A 17,436-nucleotide genomic window follows, 5' to 3' on the forward strand; every position below is an offset into this window, starting at 1 on the left:
CAGAGACACATATGCCCCCACAGTGCCAGAGACACATATGCCCCCTCAGTGCCAGAGACACATATTCCCCCACAGTGCCAGATATGCCCCCACAGTGCCAGATACACATATGTCCCCACAGTGCCAGATACACATATGCCCCCACAGTGCCAGATACACATATGCCCCCACAGTGCCAGATATGCCCCCACAGTGCCAAATACACATATGCCCCCACAGTGCCAGACACAAATGCCGCCACAGTGCCAGATATTCTGCCACAGTGCCAAATACGCATATTCCTCCACAGTGCCAGATATGCCCCCAGAGTGCCAGAGACACATATGCCCCCACAGTGCCAGAGACACATATGCCCCCACAGTGCCAGAGACACATATTCCCCCACAGTGCCAAAGACACATATGCCCCCACAGTGCCAGATATGCCCCCACAGTGCCAGAGACACATATGCCCCCACAGTGCCAGAGACACATATGCCCCCTCAGTGCCAGAGACACATATTCCCCCACAGTGCCAAAGACACATATGCCCCCACAGTGCCAGATATGCCCCCACAGTGCCAGAGACACATATGCCCCCACAGTGCCAGAGACACATATGCCCCCACAGTGCCAAATACACATATGCCCCCACAGTGCCAGATACACATATGTCCCCACAGTGCCAGATACACATATGCCCCCACAGTGCCAGATACACATATGCCCCCACAGTGCCAGATATGCCCCCACAGTGCCAAATACACATATGCCCCACAGTGCCAGATACACATATGCCCCCACAGTGCCAAATACACATATGCCCCCACAGTGCCAGATACACATATGCCCCCACAGTGCCAAATACACATATGCCCCACTGTGCCAGATACACATATGCCCCCACAGTGCCAAATACATATATGCCCCCACAGTGCCAGATATGCCCCCCACAGTGCCAGATACACATATGCCCCCACACAGTGCCAGATATGCCCCCACACAGTGCCAGATATGCCCCCACACAGTGCCAGATATGCCCCCACAGTGACAGAAACACATATGCTGGGGTGAGGGATGGGGGGGGGGGGGGGGGGGAGAGCGCTTACCCACTCGCTAGCTGCGGGCCGTGCTGCGGCTGGATCAGGGTTCTCCAGCCCTCCTGCGCTGGCCGCGGCTTCCAGAACACGGCCGCGGCTACAGGAAAATGGCCGCCGGCCTCCTGCACTGAGAACATGTCCTCAGTGCAGGGGGCCGGCGGCCATTTTCCTGTAGCCGCGGCCGTGTTCTGTAAGCCGCGGCCAGTGCAGGAGGGCTGGAGAAGCTGATCCAGCCGCAGCACGGCCCGCAGCCAGTGGGTGGGTAAGCGGCCCGGGGGGCATATGGCACTCTGCCCCCCGGCCCAGCCCGCCCCTGGTCCTGACAGATGGGATGTTGGGATAGAATAGGGGCAGCCTGCCTAAGTCAGCAGAGTCAGGGCTCTATCATTATGGCCTTTATTCTGGGGACTCAGTGATTGGTGAATGTCAGGCCTCATCGTATGATGACATCAGAGGCAATACCTTACATCACAGGTGATAGATACAAGGAACATAACATAAGGTGTTAGTGTAGGAATACAGTATGCCTAATTACACGGCTCACATCGGACTATATATAATATAATATATATTACAGCCGGTGCGCTAAACCCTCTTTAGAGGACGCAGTCACAGTGTCGACATAACATTCAACTTAACACTGTTGAAATGTTGAAAAACATCGACAGCTGCATACTGTTGACACATTTTTCATGTCAACGTGTCAATGACTTTCTGCAAAATGCTGACATTAGGGTTAGGCTGGATGTGATGCACGTCGACAGTAGGACCATGACGGCATTCTCATGTTGGCACAATGAGTGTAGACAGAAAATACTGAACCCCAGTGCGCAGCTGCCTCATGAATCCCAACACCAAGGCTCTCTCTCTCCCTCCGAGTTTTACCATTGCTTTAATATTGGCTAATAACGAGATTACGCAAATTCCACAAAAGCATCATTGCTTCGGTCACTTTGCGCTTCTCAGAGGCTCAGTGTATTTGTGGGTTTGTTTTGTAGCTCCTAACATTCCCCATAATGTGAACTTTTTAGTGTTTTCGCATTGTCCAAGAACCTTCTATGTGTCTCCGAGCGAGAATCACAAGTAGAGGAGCAATCTCACTCAGCCGCACTCCATGTGAGTCGCTTTCCTGCCTACAACCATCACTTCAAAGGCAGGGACATAATGTACAATTTTTTAATGGCTCTAGACCAGGGCACTCAGACTGGCCGTGCACTAGGCTTGCCTCAGTATAAACACCTAATCAGGATTGTCTGCGCTTCGCCAATAGCAGCAAATGCAATTCGAGAAAGCACAAGTCTTTGATGTTGCGGCTGCTGAGGCCGTTTCCTAGTCTGGGATAATGACAAGACATGATTGCTGTCTTTGTTGTACCTTTTCTGTAGAGAAGCAATTATACGCCTCAATTTAACAGAATAGACATTACACAGCTTATGATGCTCAAAATGCAATTCCATTTGATCATTTTCTCAATTTGATTGGTATTAATAGAATAGTTCACCAAACAGGCAGCCAGAAGGTTGTGTCCTGTTCCTCTTTCTAAGGGGTAATACAGAAGCATGTTTCGCTGGCCCGGTAACTCTTATCTGTTCACGCACAATGTGCACTGCCAAACAACATACCCATTGACAGACCCAGGCAAACAATGTGGGGAGATTTTCTTTTTATTCCAGGTAAATATATTGTGTTTTCCAGAGCATATTGGAATCACTTAATGTATAATGAGTACCATCTAATTACCCGTGTCTCTTGTGAAGCCCACCTGCTTCTGCAGGGAAACGCAGCCCATTCAGGGTGCTGGTGTCTGAGTCTACTGCAGAGACTTGATGAAGACTGGTGGGGGCTCATTTACAAAATCAGCTTCCAAACATCCAAAAAGATTAACCTTAATCACAGAGTTCGGTAATGAAGTCATCCATATTCAAAGGAGTAATATATGTGGGATTTTTAGGCTAAGTTTGATCGGCTGACTGAAGGTTCTTTACTGCCGCTAACCCTGACCCCTTCCCCACTTTTCGTAACCTCATACATGAGTTTCCAAAGTGTCAGTGACATGTAGAGTCAACCCTATGCGTCATCTTGCATTTGGCATGTGAAGAGTGCGACAAAGACAAAGTAAGGAGGTAGGAGAGTAAGTGACCCAGAGAAGCTTCCTGTAGAAGAAGACTTGGGATGCTGTGGATCATGGTGCAGCTACTCCTGCAGCCATTGTAGGAGGAACTCAGCAGCTGGCAGGTGTCAGCAGGCCAGGTGACATCATGGTCTCTGTCACAGATCAGACTGCGCCTTTTTCTAGATTCTGACCTTGCCTCATGGTCAGATCAACCCTGCTTGTTTCACTCTTCTAAGGGATTCTCAGTGTAGGATGGGCAGGGCTTAAAGTGGTCATGCAAAGGTGGTGGATCTCATTCTCTATGCCACCTAATTTCCCCCTCTCCCTTCCCTCAATTAGGCAGAGACAGGGAAAGTGGTACGGTTTTTGGCAACCCCCTGCAAACTAGAATGCTTTTCTGTGTAGGGCCAATGTGGAGGTTAAAATATTCCACCTCACCATTAGAGGTGGTGGAACTCAGTTCCACCCCATTCCCCCTCATTTTATCCCCCTGAGGATAGGGTTTATAGTCCACATGTAAAGTAAGACATGTTCACTGATACTATAGTATTGCCAATAAACCCTCTTCCCTTCTCTCTGAGACAGGATGGAAGCTCTCTTCCCTTCTTTCTGAGACACTATGGAAGCTCTCCTCCTTTCTCTCTGACACATTATAAAAGCTCTCTTCCATTCTCTCTGAGACACTATGGAAGCTCTCCTCCCTTCTCTCTGATACACTATGGAAGCTCTCCTCCCTTCTCTCTGAGACACTATGGAAGCTCTCTTCCCTTCTCTCGGAGACACTATGGAAGCTCTCTTCCCTTCTCTCGGAGACACTATGGAATCTCTCCTCCCTTCTCTCTGGGACACTATGGAAGCTCTCCTCCCTTCTCTCTGAGACACTATGGAAGCTTTCTTCCCTTCTCTCTGAGACACGATGGAAGTTCTCTTCCCTTCTTTCTGAGACACTATGGAAGCTCTCTTCCCTTCTCTCTGAGACACTATGGAAGCTCTCCTCCCTTCTCTCTGAGACACTATGGAAGCTCTCCTCCCTTTTTTCTGAGACACTATGGAAGCTCTCTTCTCTCTGAGACAATGTGGAATCTCTCCTCCCTTCTCTCTGAGACACTATGGAAGCTCTCTTCCCTTCTATCTGAGACACTATGGAAGCTCTCTTCCCTTCTCTCTGAGACACTATGGAAGCTCTCTTCTCTTCTCTCTGAGACAATGTGGAATCTCTCCTCCCTTCTCTCTGAGACACTATGGAAGCTCTCTTCCCTTCTATCTGAGACACTATGGAAGCTCTCTTCTCTTCTCTCTGAGACAATGTGGAATCTCTCCTCCCTTCTCTCTGAGACACTATGGAGATCTCTTCTCTTCTCTCTGAGACACTATGGAAGCTCTCGCCTTTCTCTCTGACACACTATAACAGCTGTCTTCCATTCTCTCTGAGATAGAAACATAGAAACATAGAATTTGACGGCAGATGAGAACCACTTGGCCCATCTAGAGATACTATGGAAGCTATCTTCCCTTCTCTCTGAGACACTATGGAAGCTCTCTTCCCTTCTCTCTGAGACACTATGGAAGCTCTCTTCTCTCTGAGACAATATGGAAGCTCTCTTCTCTCTGAGACACTATGGAAGCTCTACTCCCTTCTCTCTGAAGCACTATGGAATCTCTCTTCCCTTCTCTCTGAGACACTATGGAAGCTCTCTTCTCTTCTCTCTGAGACACTATGGAAGCTCTCTTCCCTTCTCTCTGAGACACTATGGAAGCTCTCTTCCCTTCTCTCTGAGACACAATGCAAGCTCTCTTCCATTCTCTCTGAGACACTATGGAAGCTCTCTTCCCTCCTCTCTGAGACACTATGGAACCTCTCTTCTCTTCTCTCTGAGACACTATGGAAGCTCTCCTCCCTTCTCTCTGAGACACTATGGAAGCTCTCCTCCTTTCTCTCTGACACATTATAAAAGCTCTCTTCCATTCTCTCTGAGATACTATGGAAGCTATCTACCCTTCTCTCTGAGACACTATGGAAGCTCTCTTCCCTTCTCTCTGAGACACGATGGAAGCTCTCTTCCCTTCTCTCTGAGACACTATGGAAGCTCTCTTCTCTCTGAGACACTATGGAAGCTCTCTTCTCTCTGAGACACTATGGAAGCTCTTTTCTCTCTGAGACACTATGGAAGCTCTCTTCCCTTCTCTCTGAAGCACTATGGAAGCTCTCTTCCCTTCTCTCCGAGACACTATGGAAGCTCTCTTCCCTTCTCTCTGAGACACTATGGAAGCTCTCTTCCCTTCTCTCTGAGACACTATGGAAGCTCTCCTCCCTTCTCTCTGAGACACTATGGAAGCTCTCTTCCCTTCTCTCTGATACACTATGGAAGCTCTTCTCTCTGAGACACTATGGAAGCTCTTCTCTCTGAGACACTATGGAAGCTCTCCTCCCTTCTCTCTGAGACACTATGGAAGCTCTCTTCCCTTCTGTCTGAGACAGGATGGAAGCTCTCTTCTCTTCTCTCTGAGACACTATGGAAGCTCTCTTCCCTTCTCTCTGAGACACTATGGAAGCTCTCTTCTCTTCTCTCTGAGACACTATGGAAGCTCTCTTCCCTTCTCTCTGAGACACTATGGAAGCTCTCTTCCCTTCTCTCTGAGACACGATGCAAGCTCTCTTCCATTCTCTCTGAGACACTATGGAAGCTCTCTTCCCTCCTCTCTGAGACACTATGGAACCTCTCTTCTCTTCTCTCTGAGACACTATGGAAGCTCTCCTCCCTTCTCTCTGAGACACTATGGAAGCTCTCCTCCTTTCTCTCTGACACATTATAAAAGCTCTCTTCCATTCTCTCTGAGATATTATGGAAGCTATCTACCCTTCTCTCTGAGACACTATGGAAGCTCTCTTCCCTTCTCTCTGAGACACGATGGAAGCTCTCTTCCCTTCTCTCTGAGACACTATGGAAGCTCTCTTCTCCCTGAGACACTATGGAAGCTCTCTTCTCTCTGAGACACTATGGAAGCTCTCTTCTCTCTGAGACACTATGGAAGCTCTCTTCCCTTCTCTCTGAAGCACTATGGAAGCTCTCTTCCCTTCTCTCCGAGACACTATGGAAGCTCTCTTCCCTTCTCTCTGAGACACTATGGAAGCTCTCTTCCCTTCTCTCTGAGACACTATGGAAGCTCTCCTCCCTTCTCTCTGAGACACTATGGAAGCTCTCTTCCCTTCTCTCTGATACACTATGGAAGCTCTTCTCTCTGAGACACTATGGAAGCTCTTCTCTCTGAGACACTATGGAAGCTCTCCTCCCTTCTCTCTGAGACACTATGGAAGCTCTCTTCCCTTCTCTCTGAGACAGGATGGAAGCTCTCTTCTCTTCTCTCTGAGACACTATGGAAGCTCTTCTCTCTGAGACACTATGGAAGCTCTCCTCCCTTCTCTCTGAGACACTATGGAAGCTCTCTTCCCTTCTCTCTGAGACACTATGGAAGCTCTTCTCTCTGAGACACTATGGGAGCTCTTCTCTCTGAGACACTATGGAAGCTCTCCTCCCTTCTCTCTGAGACACTATGGAAGCTCTCTTCCCTCCTCTCTGAGACACTATGGAAGCTCTTCTCTCTGAGACACTATGGAAGCTCTCCTCCCTTCTCTCTGAGACACTATGGAAGCTCTCTTCCCTTCTCTCTGAGACACTATGGAAGCTCTCTTCTCTCTGAGACACTATGGAAGCTCTCCTCCCTTCTCTCTGAGACACTATGGAAGCTCTCTTCCCTTCTCTCTGAGACACTATGGAAGCTCTCTTCTCTCTGAGACACTATGGAAGCTCTTCTCTCTGAGACACTATGGAAGCTCTCCTCCCTTCTCTCTGAGACACGATGGAAGCTCTCTTCCCTTCTCTCTGAGACACTATGGAAGCTCTTCTCTCTGAGACACTATGGAAGCTCTTCTCTCTGAGACACTATGGAAGCTCTCTTCCCTTCTCTCTGAGACACTATGGAAGCTCTTCTCTCTGAGACACTATGGAAGCTCTCTTCTCTTCTCTCTGAGACACTATGGAAGCTCTTCCCTCTGAGACACTATGGAAGCTCTCCTCCCTTCTCTCTGAGACACGATGGAAGCTCTCTTCCCTTCTCTCTGAGACACTATGGAAGCTCTTCTCTCTGAGACACTATGGAAGCTCTTCTCTCTGAGACACTATGGGAGCTCTCTTCCCTTCTCTCTGAGACACTATGGAAGCTCTCTTCCCTTCTCTCTGAGACACTATGGAAGCTCTTCTCTCTGAGACACTATGGAAGCTCTTCTCTCTGAGACACTATGGGAGGTCTCTCTGAGACACTATGGAAGCTCTCCTCCCTTCTCTCTGAGACACTATGGAAGCTCTCTTCCCTCCTCTCTGAGACACTATGGAAGCTCTTCTCTCTGAGACACTATGGAAGCTCTCCTCCCTTCTCTCTGAGACACTATGGAAGCTCTCTTCCCTTCTCTCTGAGACACTATGGAAGCTCTTCTCTCTGAGACACTATGGAAGCTCTTCTCTCTGAGACACTATGGGAGCTCTTCTCTCTGAGACACTATGGAAGCTCTCCTCCCTTCTCTCTGAGACACGATGGAAGCTCTCTTCCCTCCTCTCTGAGACACTATGGAAGCTCTTCTCTCTGAGACACTATGGAAGCTCTCCTCCCTTCTCTCTGAGACACTATGGAAGCTCTCTTCCCTTCTCTCTGAGACACTATGGAAGCTCTTCTCTCTGAGACACTATGGAAGCTCTCTTCCCTTCTCTCTGAGACACTATGGAAGCTCTCTTCCCTTCTCTCTGAGACACTATGGAAGCTCTCTTCTCTCTGAGACACTATGGAAGCTCTCTTCCCTTCTCTCTGAGACACTATGGAAGCTCTTCTCTCTGAGACACTATGGGAGCTCTTCTCTCTGAGACACTATGGAAGCTCTCCTCCCTTCTCTCTGAGACACTATGGAAGCTCTCTTCCCTCTCTGAGACACTATGGAAGCTCTTCTCTCTGAGACACTATGGAAGCTCTTCTCTCTGAGACACTATGGAAGCTCTTCTCTCTGAGACACTATGGAAGCTCTTCTCTCTGAGACACTATGGGAGCTCTTGTCTCTGAGACACTATGGAATCTCTCCTCCCTTCTCTCTGAGACACTATGGAAGCTCTCTTCCCTTCTCTCTGAGACACTATGGAAGCTCTTCTCTCTGAGACACTATGGAAGCTCTTCTCTTTGAGACACTATGGAAGCTCTCTTCCCTTCTCTCTGAGACACTATGGAAGCTCTTCTCTCTGAGACACTGTGGAAGCTCTTCTCTCTGAGACACTATGGAAGCTCTCTTCCCTTCTCTCTGAGACACTATGGAAGCTCTCTTCCCTTCTCTGAGACACTATGGAAGCTCTCTTCCCTTCTCTCTGAGACACTATGGAAGCTCTCCTCCCTTCTCTCTGAGACACTATGGAAGCTCTCTTCCCTTCTCTCTGAGACACTATGGAAGCTCTCCTCCCTTCTCTCTGAGACACTATGGAAGCTCTCTTCTCTTCTCTCTGAGACACTATGGAAGCTCTTCTCTCTGAGACACTATGGAAGCTCTCTTCTCTTCTCTTCTCTCTGAGACACTATGGAAGCTCTCTTCCCTTCTCTCTGAGACACTATGGAAGCTCTCTTCTCTTCTCTCTGAGACACTATGGAAGCTCTCTTCTCTTCTCTCTGAGACACTATGGAAGCTATTCTCTCTGAGACACTATGGAAGCTCTTCTCTCTGAAACACTATGGAAGCTCTTCTCTCTGAGACACTATGGAAGCTCTCTTCCCTCCTCTCTGAGACACTATGGAAGCTCTTCTCTCTGAGACAATATGGGAGCTCTTCTCTCTGAGACACTATGGAAGCTCTCCTCCCTTCTCTCTGAGACACGATGGAAGCTCTCTTCCCTCCTCTCTGAGACACTATGGAAGCTCTTCTCTCTGAGACACTATGGAAGCTCTCCTCCCTTCTCTCTGAGACACTATGGAAGCTCTCTTCCCTTCTCTCTGAGACACTATGGAAGCTCTTCTCTCTGAGACACTATGGAAGCTCTTCTCTCTGAGACACTATGGAAGCTCTCTTCCCTTCTCTCTGAGACACTATGGAAGCTCTCTTCTCTTCTCTCTGAGACACTATGGAAGCTCTCTTCCCTTCTCTCTGAGACACTATGGAAGCTCTCTTCCCTTCTCTCTGAGACACTATGGAAGCTCTCTTCTCTCTGAGACACTATGGAAGCTCTCTTCCATTCTCTCTGAGACACTATGGAAGCTCTTCTCTCTGAGACACTATGGGAGCTCTTCTCTCTGAGACACTATGGAAGCTCTCCTCCCTTCTCTCTGAGACACTATGGAAGCTCTCTTCCCTCTCTGAGACACTATGGAAGCTCTTCTCTCTGAGACACTATGGAAGCTCTTCTCTCTGAGACACTATGGAAGCTCTTCTCGCTGAGACACTATGGAAGCTCTTCTCTCTGAGACACTATGGGAGCTCTTCTCTCTGAGACACTATGGAATCTCTCCTCCCTTCTCTCTGAGACACTATGGAAGCTCTTCTCGCTGAGACACTATGGAAGCTCTTCTCTCTGAGACACTATGGGAGCTCTTCTCTCTGAGACACTATGGAATCTCTCCTCCCTTCTCTCTGAGACACTATGGAAGCTCTCTTCCCTTCTCTCTGAGACACTATGGAAGCTCTTCTCTCTGAGACACTATGGAATCTCTCCTCCCTTCTCTCTGAGACACTATGGAAGCTCTCTTCCCTTCTCTCTGAGACACTATGGAAGCTCTTCTCTCTGAGACACTATGGAAGCTCTTCTCTTTGAGACACTATGGAAGCTCTCTTCCCTTCTCTCTGAGACACTATGGAAGCTCTTCTCTCTGAGACACTATGGAAGCTCTTCTCTCTGAGACACTATGGAAGCTCTCTTCCCTTCTCTCTGAGACACTATGGAAGCTCTCTTCCCTTCTCTCTGAGACACTATGGAAGCTCTCTTCCATTCTCTCTGAGACACTATGGAAGCTCTCCTCCCTTCTCTCTGAGACACTATGGAAGCTCTCTTCCCTTCTCTCTGAGACACTATGGAAGCTCTCCTCCCTTCTCTCTGAGACACTATGGAAGCTCTCTTCTCTTCTCTCTGAGACACTATGGAAGCTCTTCTCTCTGAGACACTATGGAAGCTCTCTTCTCTTCTCTCTGAGACACTATGGAAGCTCTCTTCCCTTCTCTCTGAGACACTATGGAAGCTCTCTTCTCTTCTCTCTGAGACACTATGGAAGCTATTCTCTCTGAGACACTATGGAAGCTCTTCTCTCTGAAACACTATGGAAGCTCTTCTCTCTGAGACACTATGGAAGCTCTCTTCCCTCCTCTCTGAGACACTATGGAAGCTCTTCTCTCTGAGACACTATGGAAGCTCTTCTCTCTGAGACACTATGGGAGCTCTTCTCTCTGAGACACTATGGAAGCTCTCCTCCCTTCTCTCTGAGACACTATGGAAGCTCTTCTCTCTGAGACACTATGGAAGCTCTTCTCTCTGAGACACTATGGGAGCTCTTCTCTCTGAGACACTATGGGAGCTCTTCTCTCTGAGACACTATGGAATCTCTCCTCCCTTCTCTCTGAGACACTATGGGAGCTCTTCTCTCTGAGACACTATGGAATCTCTCCTCCCTTCTCTCTGAGACACTATGGAAGCTCTCTTCCCTTCTCTCTGAGACACTATGGAAGCTCTTCTCTCTGAGACACTATGGAAGCTCTCTTCCCTTCTCTCTGAGACACTATGGAAGCTCTTCTCTCTGAGACACTATGGAAGCTCTTCTCTCTGAGACACTATGGAAGCTCTCTTCCCTTCTCTCTGAGACACTATGGAAGCTCTCTTCTCTTCTCTCTGAGACACTATGGAAGCTCTTCTCTCTGAGACACTATGGAAGCTCTTCTCTCTGAGACACTATGGGAGCTCTTCTCTCTGAGACACTATGGAAGCTCTCCTCCCTTCTCTCTGAGACACTATGGAAGCTCTTCTCTCTGAGACACTATGGAAGCTCTTCTCTCTGAGACACTATGGGAGCTCTTCTCTCTGAGACACTATGGGAGCTCTTCTCTCTGAGACACTATGGAATCTCTCCTCCCTTCTCTCTGAGACACTATGGGAGCTCTTCTCTCTGAGACACTATGGAATCTCTCCTCCCTTCTCTCTGAGACACTATGGAAGCTCTCTTCCCTTCTCTCTGAGACACTATGAAAGCTCTTCTCTCTGAGACACTATGGAAGCTCTCTTCCCTTCTCTCTGAGACACTATGGAAGCTCTTCTCTCTGAGACACTATGGAAGCTCTTCTCTCTGAGACACTATGGAAGCTCTCTTCTCTTCTCTCTGAGACACTATGGAAGCTCTCTTCCCTTCTCTCTGAGACACTATGGAAGCTCTCTTCTCTTCTCTCTGAGACACTATGGAAGCTCTCTTCTCTTCTCTCTGAGACACTATGGAAGCTATTCTCTCTGAGACACTATGGAAGCTCTTCTCTCTGAGACACTATGGAAGCTCTTCTCTCTGAGACACTATGGAAGCTCTCTTCCCTTCTCTCTGAGACACTATGGAAGCTCTCTTCTCTCTGAGACACTATGGAAGCTCTTCTCTCTGAGACACTATGGAAGCTCTCTTCTCTTCTCTCTGAGACACTATGGAAGCTCTCTTCCCTTCTCTCTGAGACACTATGGAAGCTCTCTTCTCTCTGAGACACTATGGAAGCTCTCTTCTCTTCTCTCTGAGACACTATGGAAGCTATTCTCTCTGAGACACTATGGAAGCTCTTCTCTCTGAGACACTATGGAAGCTCTTCTCTCTGAGACACTATGGAAGCTCTTCTCTCTGAGACACTATGGAAGCTCTCTTCTCTTCTCTCTGAGACACTATGGAAGCTATTCTCTCTGAGACACTATGGAAGCTCTTCTCTCTGAGACACTATGGAAGCTCTCTTCCCTTCTCTCTGAGACACTATGGAAGCTCTCCTCCCTTCTCTCTGAGACACTATGGAAGCTCTCTTCCCTTCTCTCTGAGACACTATGGAAGCTCTCTTCCCTTCTCTCTGAGACACTATGGAAGCTCTCTTCTCTTCTCTCTGAGACACTATGGAAGCTCTTCTCTCTGAGACACTATGGAAGCCCTCCTCCCTTCTCTCTGAGACACTATGGAAGCTCTCCTCCCTTCTCTCTGAGACGCTATGGAAGCTTCTTCACACAATGTGAACTCAGGGTAATAGGCTGCATAGTCTTTTGTATTAATATTGATACAGCCTGTTATGTATGTGTGTGAGATACACTTTGTGGTCAGTTGTTTATGTTGATGTATGTTTGAAGATAAAACATGGTATCTCTTTCAGGGCAGTAGAAAGTCCGATACCACTTTGGCCACGAGTGCATCACAGCCACTGAATGAAATGAAATATAATGCACATGTAATTCCGAGAAGTATACAAGAAATGGGTTTTCCTAACAACTATGTAAAACAGACAGTATCAAAAAGTACAAACATGGCAAATCGTTCTGCAGGCAATGTGACAGCACAGGACAGAATGGGCGGCTCATCCGGACCAACAGCCAATGAATGTCCAGCTCTTATCTATCCTGACAGACATGGTTATTCTCCACGAGTATTAAACAACGTTTATTTATCAGCACAAGAACCCCAGATTCCGAGCATGGCAGCATTTAACCCCCAGATAAAACCACAAAGGTTAGAACAGGACCAGAATAAGAAGATGGAAGCTGTTGGAGACACGTGGGACAATAGATGGTACAGTATGTTCATGTGCTATTACCTGTTTAGCATCTTAGCATTGTGTATCCTATTGAAAAAATAGCACTATATAAATAGAATTATTATTATTTTTTATATTTATTCTCCCAATACTTCCCTGATGGGTACAACATTCAAATGAAGACTACATAGGAAATTAACTAATGCTTCTAGTGCCCCAGTTCACATGGTATACAGAAAAGAGCTTGCAGTGAATAGTGTATACCACACAGTGCCCCCAGTTCACACTGTACACCTGGTTCACATTGAATACCACACAATGCCCCCAGTTTCCATTATATGCCCGTCAGACCAGTGCGCTAGGCTGTGTATTCTCACCGACTGGGGAACAGGTAAAAATAAGCTGCTTGGATATGTTCCTTTATCTGTACCAGGCTGGTCTCCTCAGACAATGTTTTTGTTACTTATATGTTAGTTGGGCACCCACTATAGTTAGTACGCTCATACCCCCACTATCCACGTCCGCGTGGAGTTGATTTTATATAGTGTGGCGAGCGTAGCGAGCCACCGAGCCTGAAGCGTGGCGAGCGTAAAACTAAGCAAATAGCTTAGCGGGTGCCCAAGTAATATATAAGTACCATTTTACCTTCACATACCCTGGTCCATGTTCCGTGTGGTGCACACGATGATACTATTTCTTTCTAAATAGGCTAACTGACTGACTAGAAGAACGAAGAAATCAGTTCTATTGCTATAATAATCCAATGATTTATTATGTTTTCTCAAATGTATTAATAAAACCTTTCCATCCATGTTAGAAGATCCTTAGAGAATAAGCATTACTTGATCTATATGTCACACGTAGCCGCGACGGAGCGCGGCGGGTACAGTACTCACCCGTCCGCGCCCGCCGCCGGCTAGCGTGTGCAGGTCCCAGGCTGCGGCGTGCGAGTAGGGGCAGCTCCAGGTAGGGATGGCAGCAGGGGAGGCCGGCGTCGCCATCTTGGTTGAGGGCAGGAGACAGATTGGCCCAGAGTGGAGGTTCCCTCCTCTTCCTGCGCTGTCAGCCAATGGCAGCCGCCCCCTGGGGATATAGGGGATCTGCCTAGGCTGTTCAGTGTCAGTGCAATGAGTCTTTGGAGTCATTCACAACTCCTAGCTGTTTCCTGGACCCTGGCTCTTTCTCTCCTGACTCTGGTGCCTTGCTCCCTGCATCTTGCTACAAGGAAGTTTCCTCCTGACACCAATGCTGCAAGTCCTACCTAGTGCTTGTTCCTGCTTGTGTCCCAGAATTACCCTGCACAGCTTTCCGCTGTCCTCCTTCATACAACTCATTCATTCCATCATCTTTCAGTCATCCGGATCCATTTCTTCTATCATCAAATCAACCTCTTTCCGGATCTTCCTCTATGTACTCTGGCTCATCAAGTATACGTTTCCAGATTTACCTGCCCGTTATTAGTATTGTGCTGGACTCTATTTAAGTTATCCAACTGTCACTTAAAGAAGTATTTGAGTGAAGTTTATCATTTATGAAATCCGTTATTAAACCGGCACGTTTCAATCCTACTCCTCCTGGTCCGTCTCCAGTTCCTGTGCACCACACGACTCCATCCAGCCCTTTAGCCGTGACAGTTTGCACTGACCCGATGGAATCGGGTGAAGCACAGGCCTCCATGACGGATGTTCTTCAAGGCATTATGGCTCGCTTGGAACAAGTAGAGGCTACCCAGCGTCAAGTGGCTCAATTCCTCCAGACCTTGTCACCACCTCAGGCGGCTCCCTCAGTTTCGGCAGCACCTACCTCCGGAGCTTCGGCCTCTGCTGCTTCTCCGGGGCCAGCTGCTCCTCACCATCTGCAGCTGTCAACCCCCAGTAAATATGACGGGTCCCCAAGGGGGTGTCGAGGATTCCTGAATCAATGTGACGTCCATTTTACCCTCCAGCCTTCCAATTTCCCCTCTCCCAAGACTCGGGTGGCTTACATCGTGTCCCTACTGGCGGGCCCAGCCCTGGAGTGGGTGTCCCCCCTCTGGGAGCGTGCGGATCCCATCCTCAACAACTATGAAGAATTTGTGGCTTCCTTCCGTCGCATCTTCGACGAGCCTGGCAGAGTGTCCTCCGCAGCCACGGAGATCCTAAGAATTCGTCAGGGCAGTCGCCCAGTGGGACAATATGTTGTGCAATTTCAAACCCTGGCTTCCGAACTCAGATGGAACGAAGAGGCTCTCGTCTCTGCCTTCTGGAACGGCCTAGCCGGCCGCATCAAGGACGAGTTAGCAACTCGCGATTCTCCTTCCACCCTGGCTGAACTCATTTCATTATGTAACAAGGTCGATCTGCGACTCCAAGAACGCCAACTTGAGAGGAATCGCTCTGATCGCCTTCGCCCTCGATTCCCTTCCAATGTCGCACCCGCTTCCAGACCAACCCTGCCTCCTGCGGTGTCAACAGATGAGCCCATGCAAATCAACCGCTCTCGTCTTTCTCTCGAAGAGAAGTCCCGAAGACGGCGAGAGAATCTGTGCATGTACTGTGGCTCCTCAGCTCACCTGTTGGCTTCCTGCCCGCTGCGGCCGGGAAACGACCGCTCCTAATCTCCACGAGGGAGGTCCGATTAGGAGTCTTGCTTCCATCTCCCTCTTCTTCTGATTCCACCATTCCGGTTACCCTTGTGTGTCCCCAAGGGAGAAAAAGAGTTCAGGCCCTATTGGACTCTGGGGCAGCGGGAAATTTCCTTTCGTCTTCTTTTGTCACCCAACATGCCCTGCCGGTGCAACCCCTGGATCATTCGCTGGTCCTCACTGCAGTGGATGGGAGTCGAATTCGTAGTGGACAAATCACCCATCAGACCACCCCGGTGACACTGCTCATAGGAGCTCTACATCAAGAGACCCTCGAATTCTTCATTCTTCCACAGTCCTCACATCCAATGGTCCTGGGCCTTCCCTGGCTCTCTAAACATAACCCACACATCGATTGGACCAATATGGAGGTCAAGGCCTGGGGAACAGATTGCCAGTCTACCTGCATTCCTCAGATCCTTCCGGTCTACCAGACCCGTCCACAACATGAGGATAACTGTCCTTCATCCTCTTCAGCTCCACCCTTGTCTATACCCGCACCATACCGTTCATTTACAGATGTCTTCAGTAAAGGAGGTGCCGACACCCTGCCTCCTCACCGTCCTTGGGACTGCCCGATAGAACTGGTGGCCGGGAAATTCCCTCCTCGTGGCCGCATCTATCCTCTGTCGCTACCCGAGACTGAGGCCATGTCCTCGTACATTCAAGAGAACTTAAACAAAGGTTTCATTCGACCATCTACTTCTCCGGCCGGGGCCGGGTTTTTCTTTGTGAAAAAGAAGGATGGCGGTCTTCGGCCATGTATCGACTATAGGGGCCTGAACGACATCACCATTAAAAACCGCTATCCCTTACCCCTTATCGCTGAACTATTCGACAAGATCAGAGGGGCGGCAATCTTTACTAAATTGGACCTGCGAGGGGCCTACAATTTGATCCGGATCCGTCCAGGTGACGAGTGGAAGACGGCTTTTAATACGCGCGACGGTCACTATGAATACCTGGTGATGCCCTTCGGCCTTTGTAACGCCCCCGCCGTCTTCCAACAGTTTGTAAATGATATCTTTCGGGACTTGCTGTACCACTCCATCGTAGTCTATCTAGACGATATACTCATCTTCTCTCCAAATCTTCAACTTCACAGACAGACAGTGTCCGAAGTTCTACGACGTCTTCGCCAAAATCAACTGTTCTGTAAGTTGGAGAAGTGCGTTTTTGAGGTCACGTCCATTCCATTCTTGGGTCACATTCTCTCCGCCACTGGGATAGAGATGGACCCAGAGAAGGTGAGAGCCATCCAAGACTGGGCAGCCCCCACAACGCTCAAAGGAATTCAGAGATTCCTAGGGTTCTCAAACTATTACCGGCGATTTATCCGGAACTTCTCTACTATCGCTGCTCCCCTCACTGCTCTCACTTGCAAAGGAGCTGATCCAAGCCGATGGTCGCCCGAAGCATCCTCTGCCTTCCAGCAGTTAAAAAGAGCATTCGTGACGGCACCAATCCTCCTCCAACCAGACCTCGACAGGCCCTTCATTCTCGAGGTGGACGCATCCTCGGAAGGGATCGGGGCCATCTTGTCACAAAAAGGTGAGGATCAAGAATTACACCCTTGTGCCTTCCTCTCCAAAAAATTCCTTCCGGCAGAGAGGAATTACCCCATCGGGGAACAGGAGTTGCTTGCAGTCAAGGCTGCGTTAGAGGAGTGGCGATACCTTCTGGAGGGGGCACGGCATAAGATCACCGTGTATTCAGACCACAAAAATCTGTCCTTTCTTAAACAGGCTCAGTGCCTTACTGCCCGCCAAGCCCGTTGGGCGATGTTTTTTGAACGCTTTGATTTCCAAATTAAATTCCGACCTGGAACCACGAATACTAAGGCGGACGCTCTATCC

General features: G+C 48.7%; 1 protein-coding gene across 1 annotated transcript in view; it reads left to right on the forward strand.

Annotated features, from left to right (window-relative positions):
• Positions 1 to 17,436, forward strand: part of JHY (junctional cadherin complex regulator) — a 45,659-nt gene that overhangs the window by 9,458 nt on the left and 18,765 nt on the right. Inside the window, exon 3 of the mRNA XM_083161587.1 lies at positions 12,580 to 12,992. Within this exon, the coding sequence (XP_083017713.1) occupies positions 12,580 to 12,992 (413 nt within the window). The remainder of the gene's footprint in view (positions 1 to 12,579; positions 12,993 to 17,436) is intronic.

This window comes from Crinia signifera, chromosome 19 (assembly GCF_055691185.1).
Source record: "Crinia signifera chromosome 19, ASM5569118v1, whole genome shotgun sequence".
In the NCBI taxonomy this organism is placed as follows: Eukaryota; Metazoa; Chordata; class Amphibia; order Anura; family Myobatrachidae; genus Crinia; species Crinia signifera.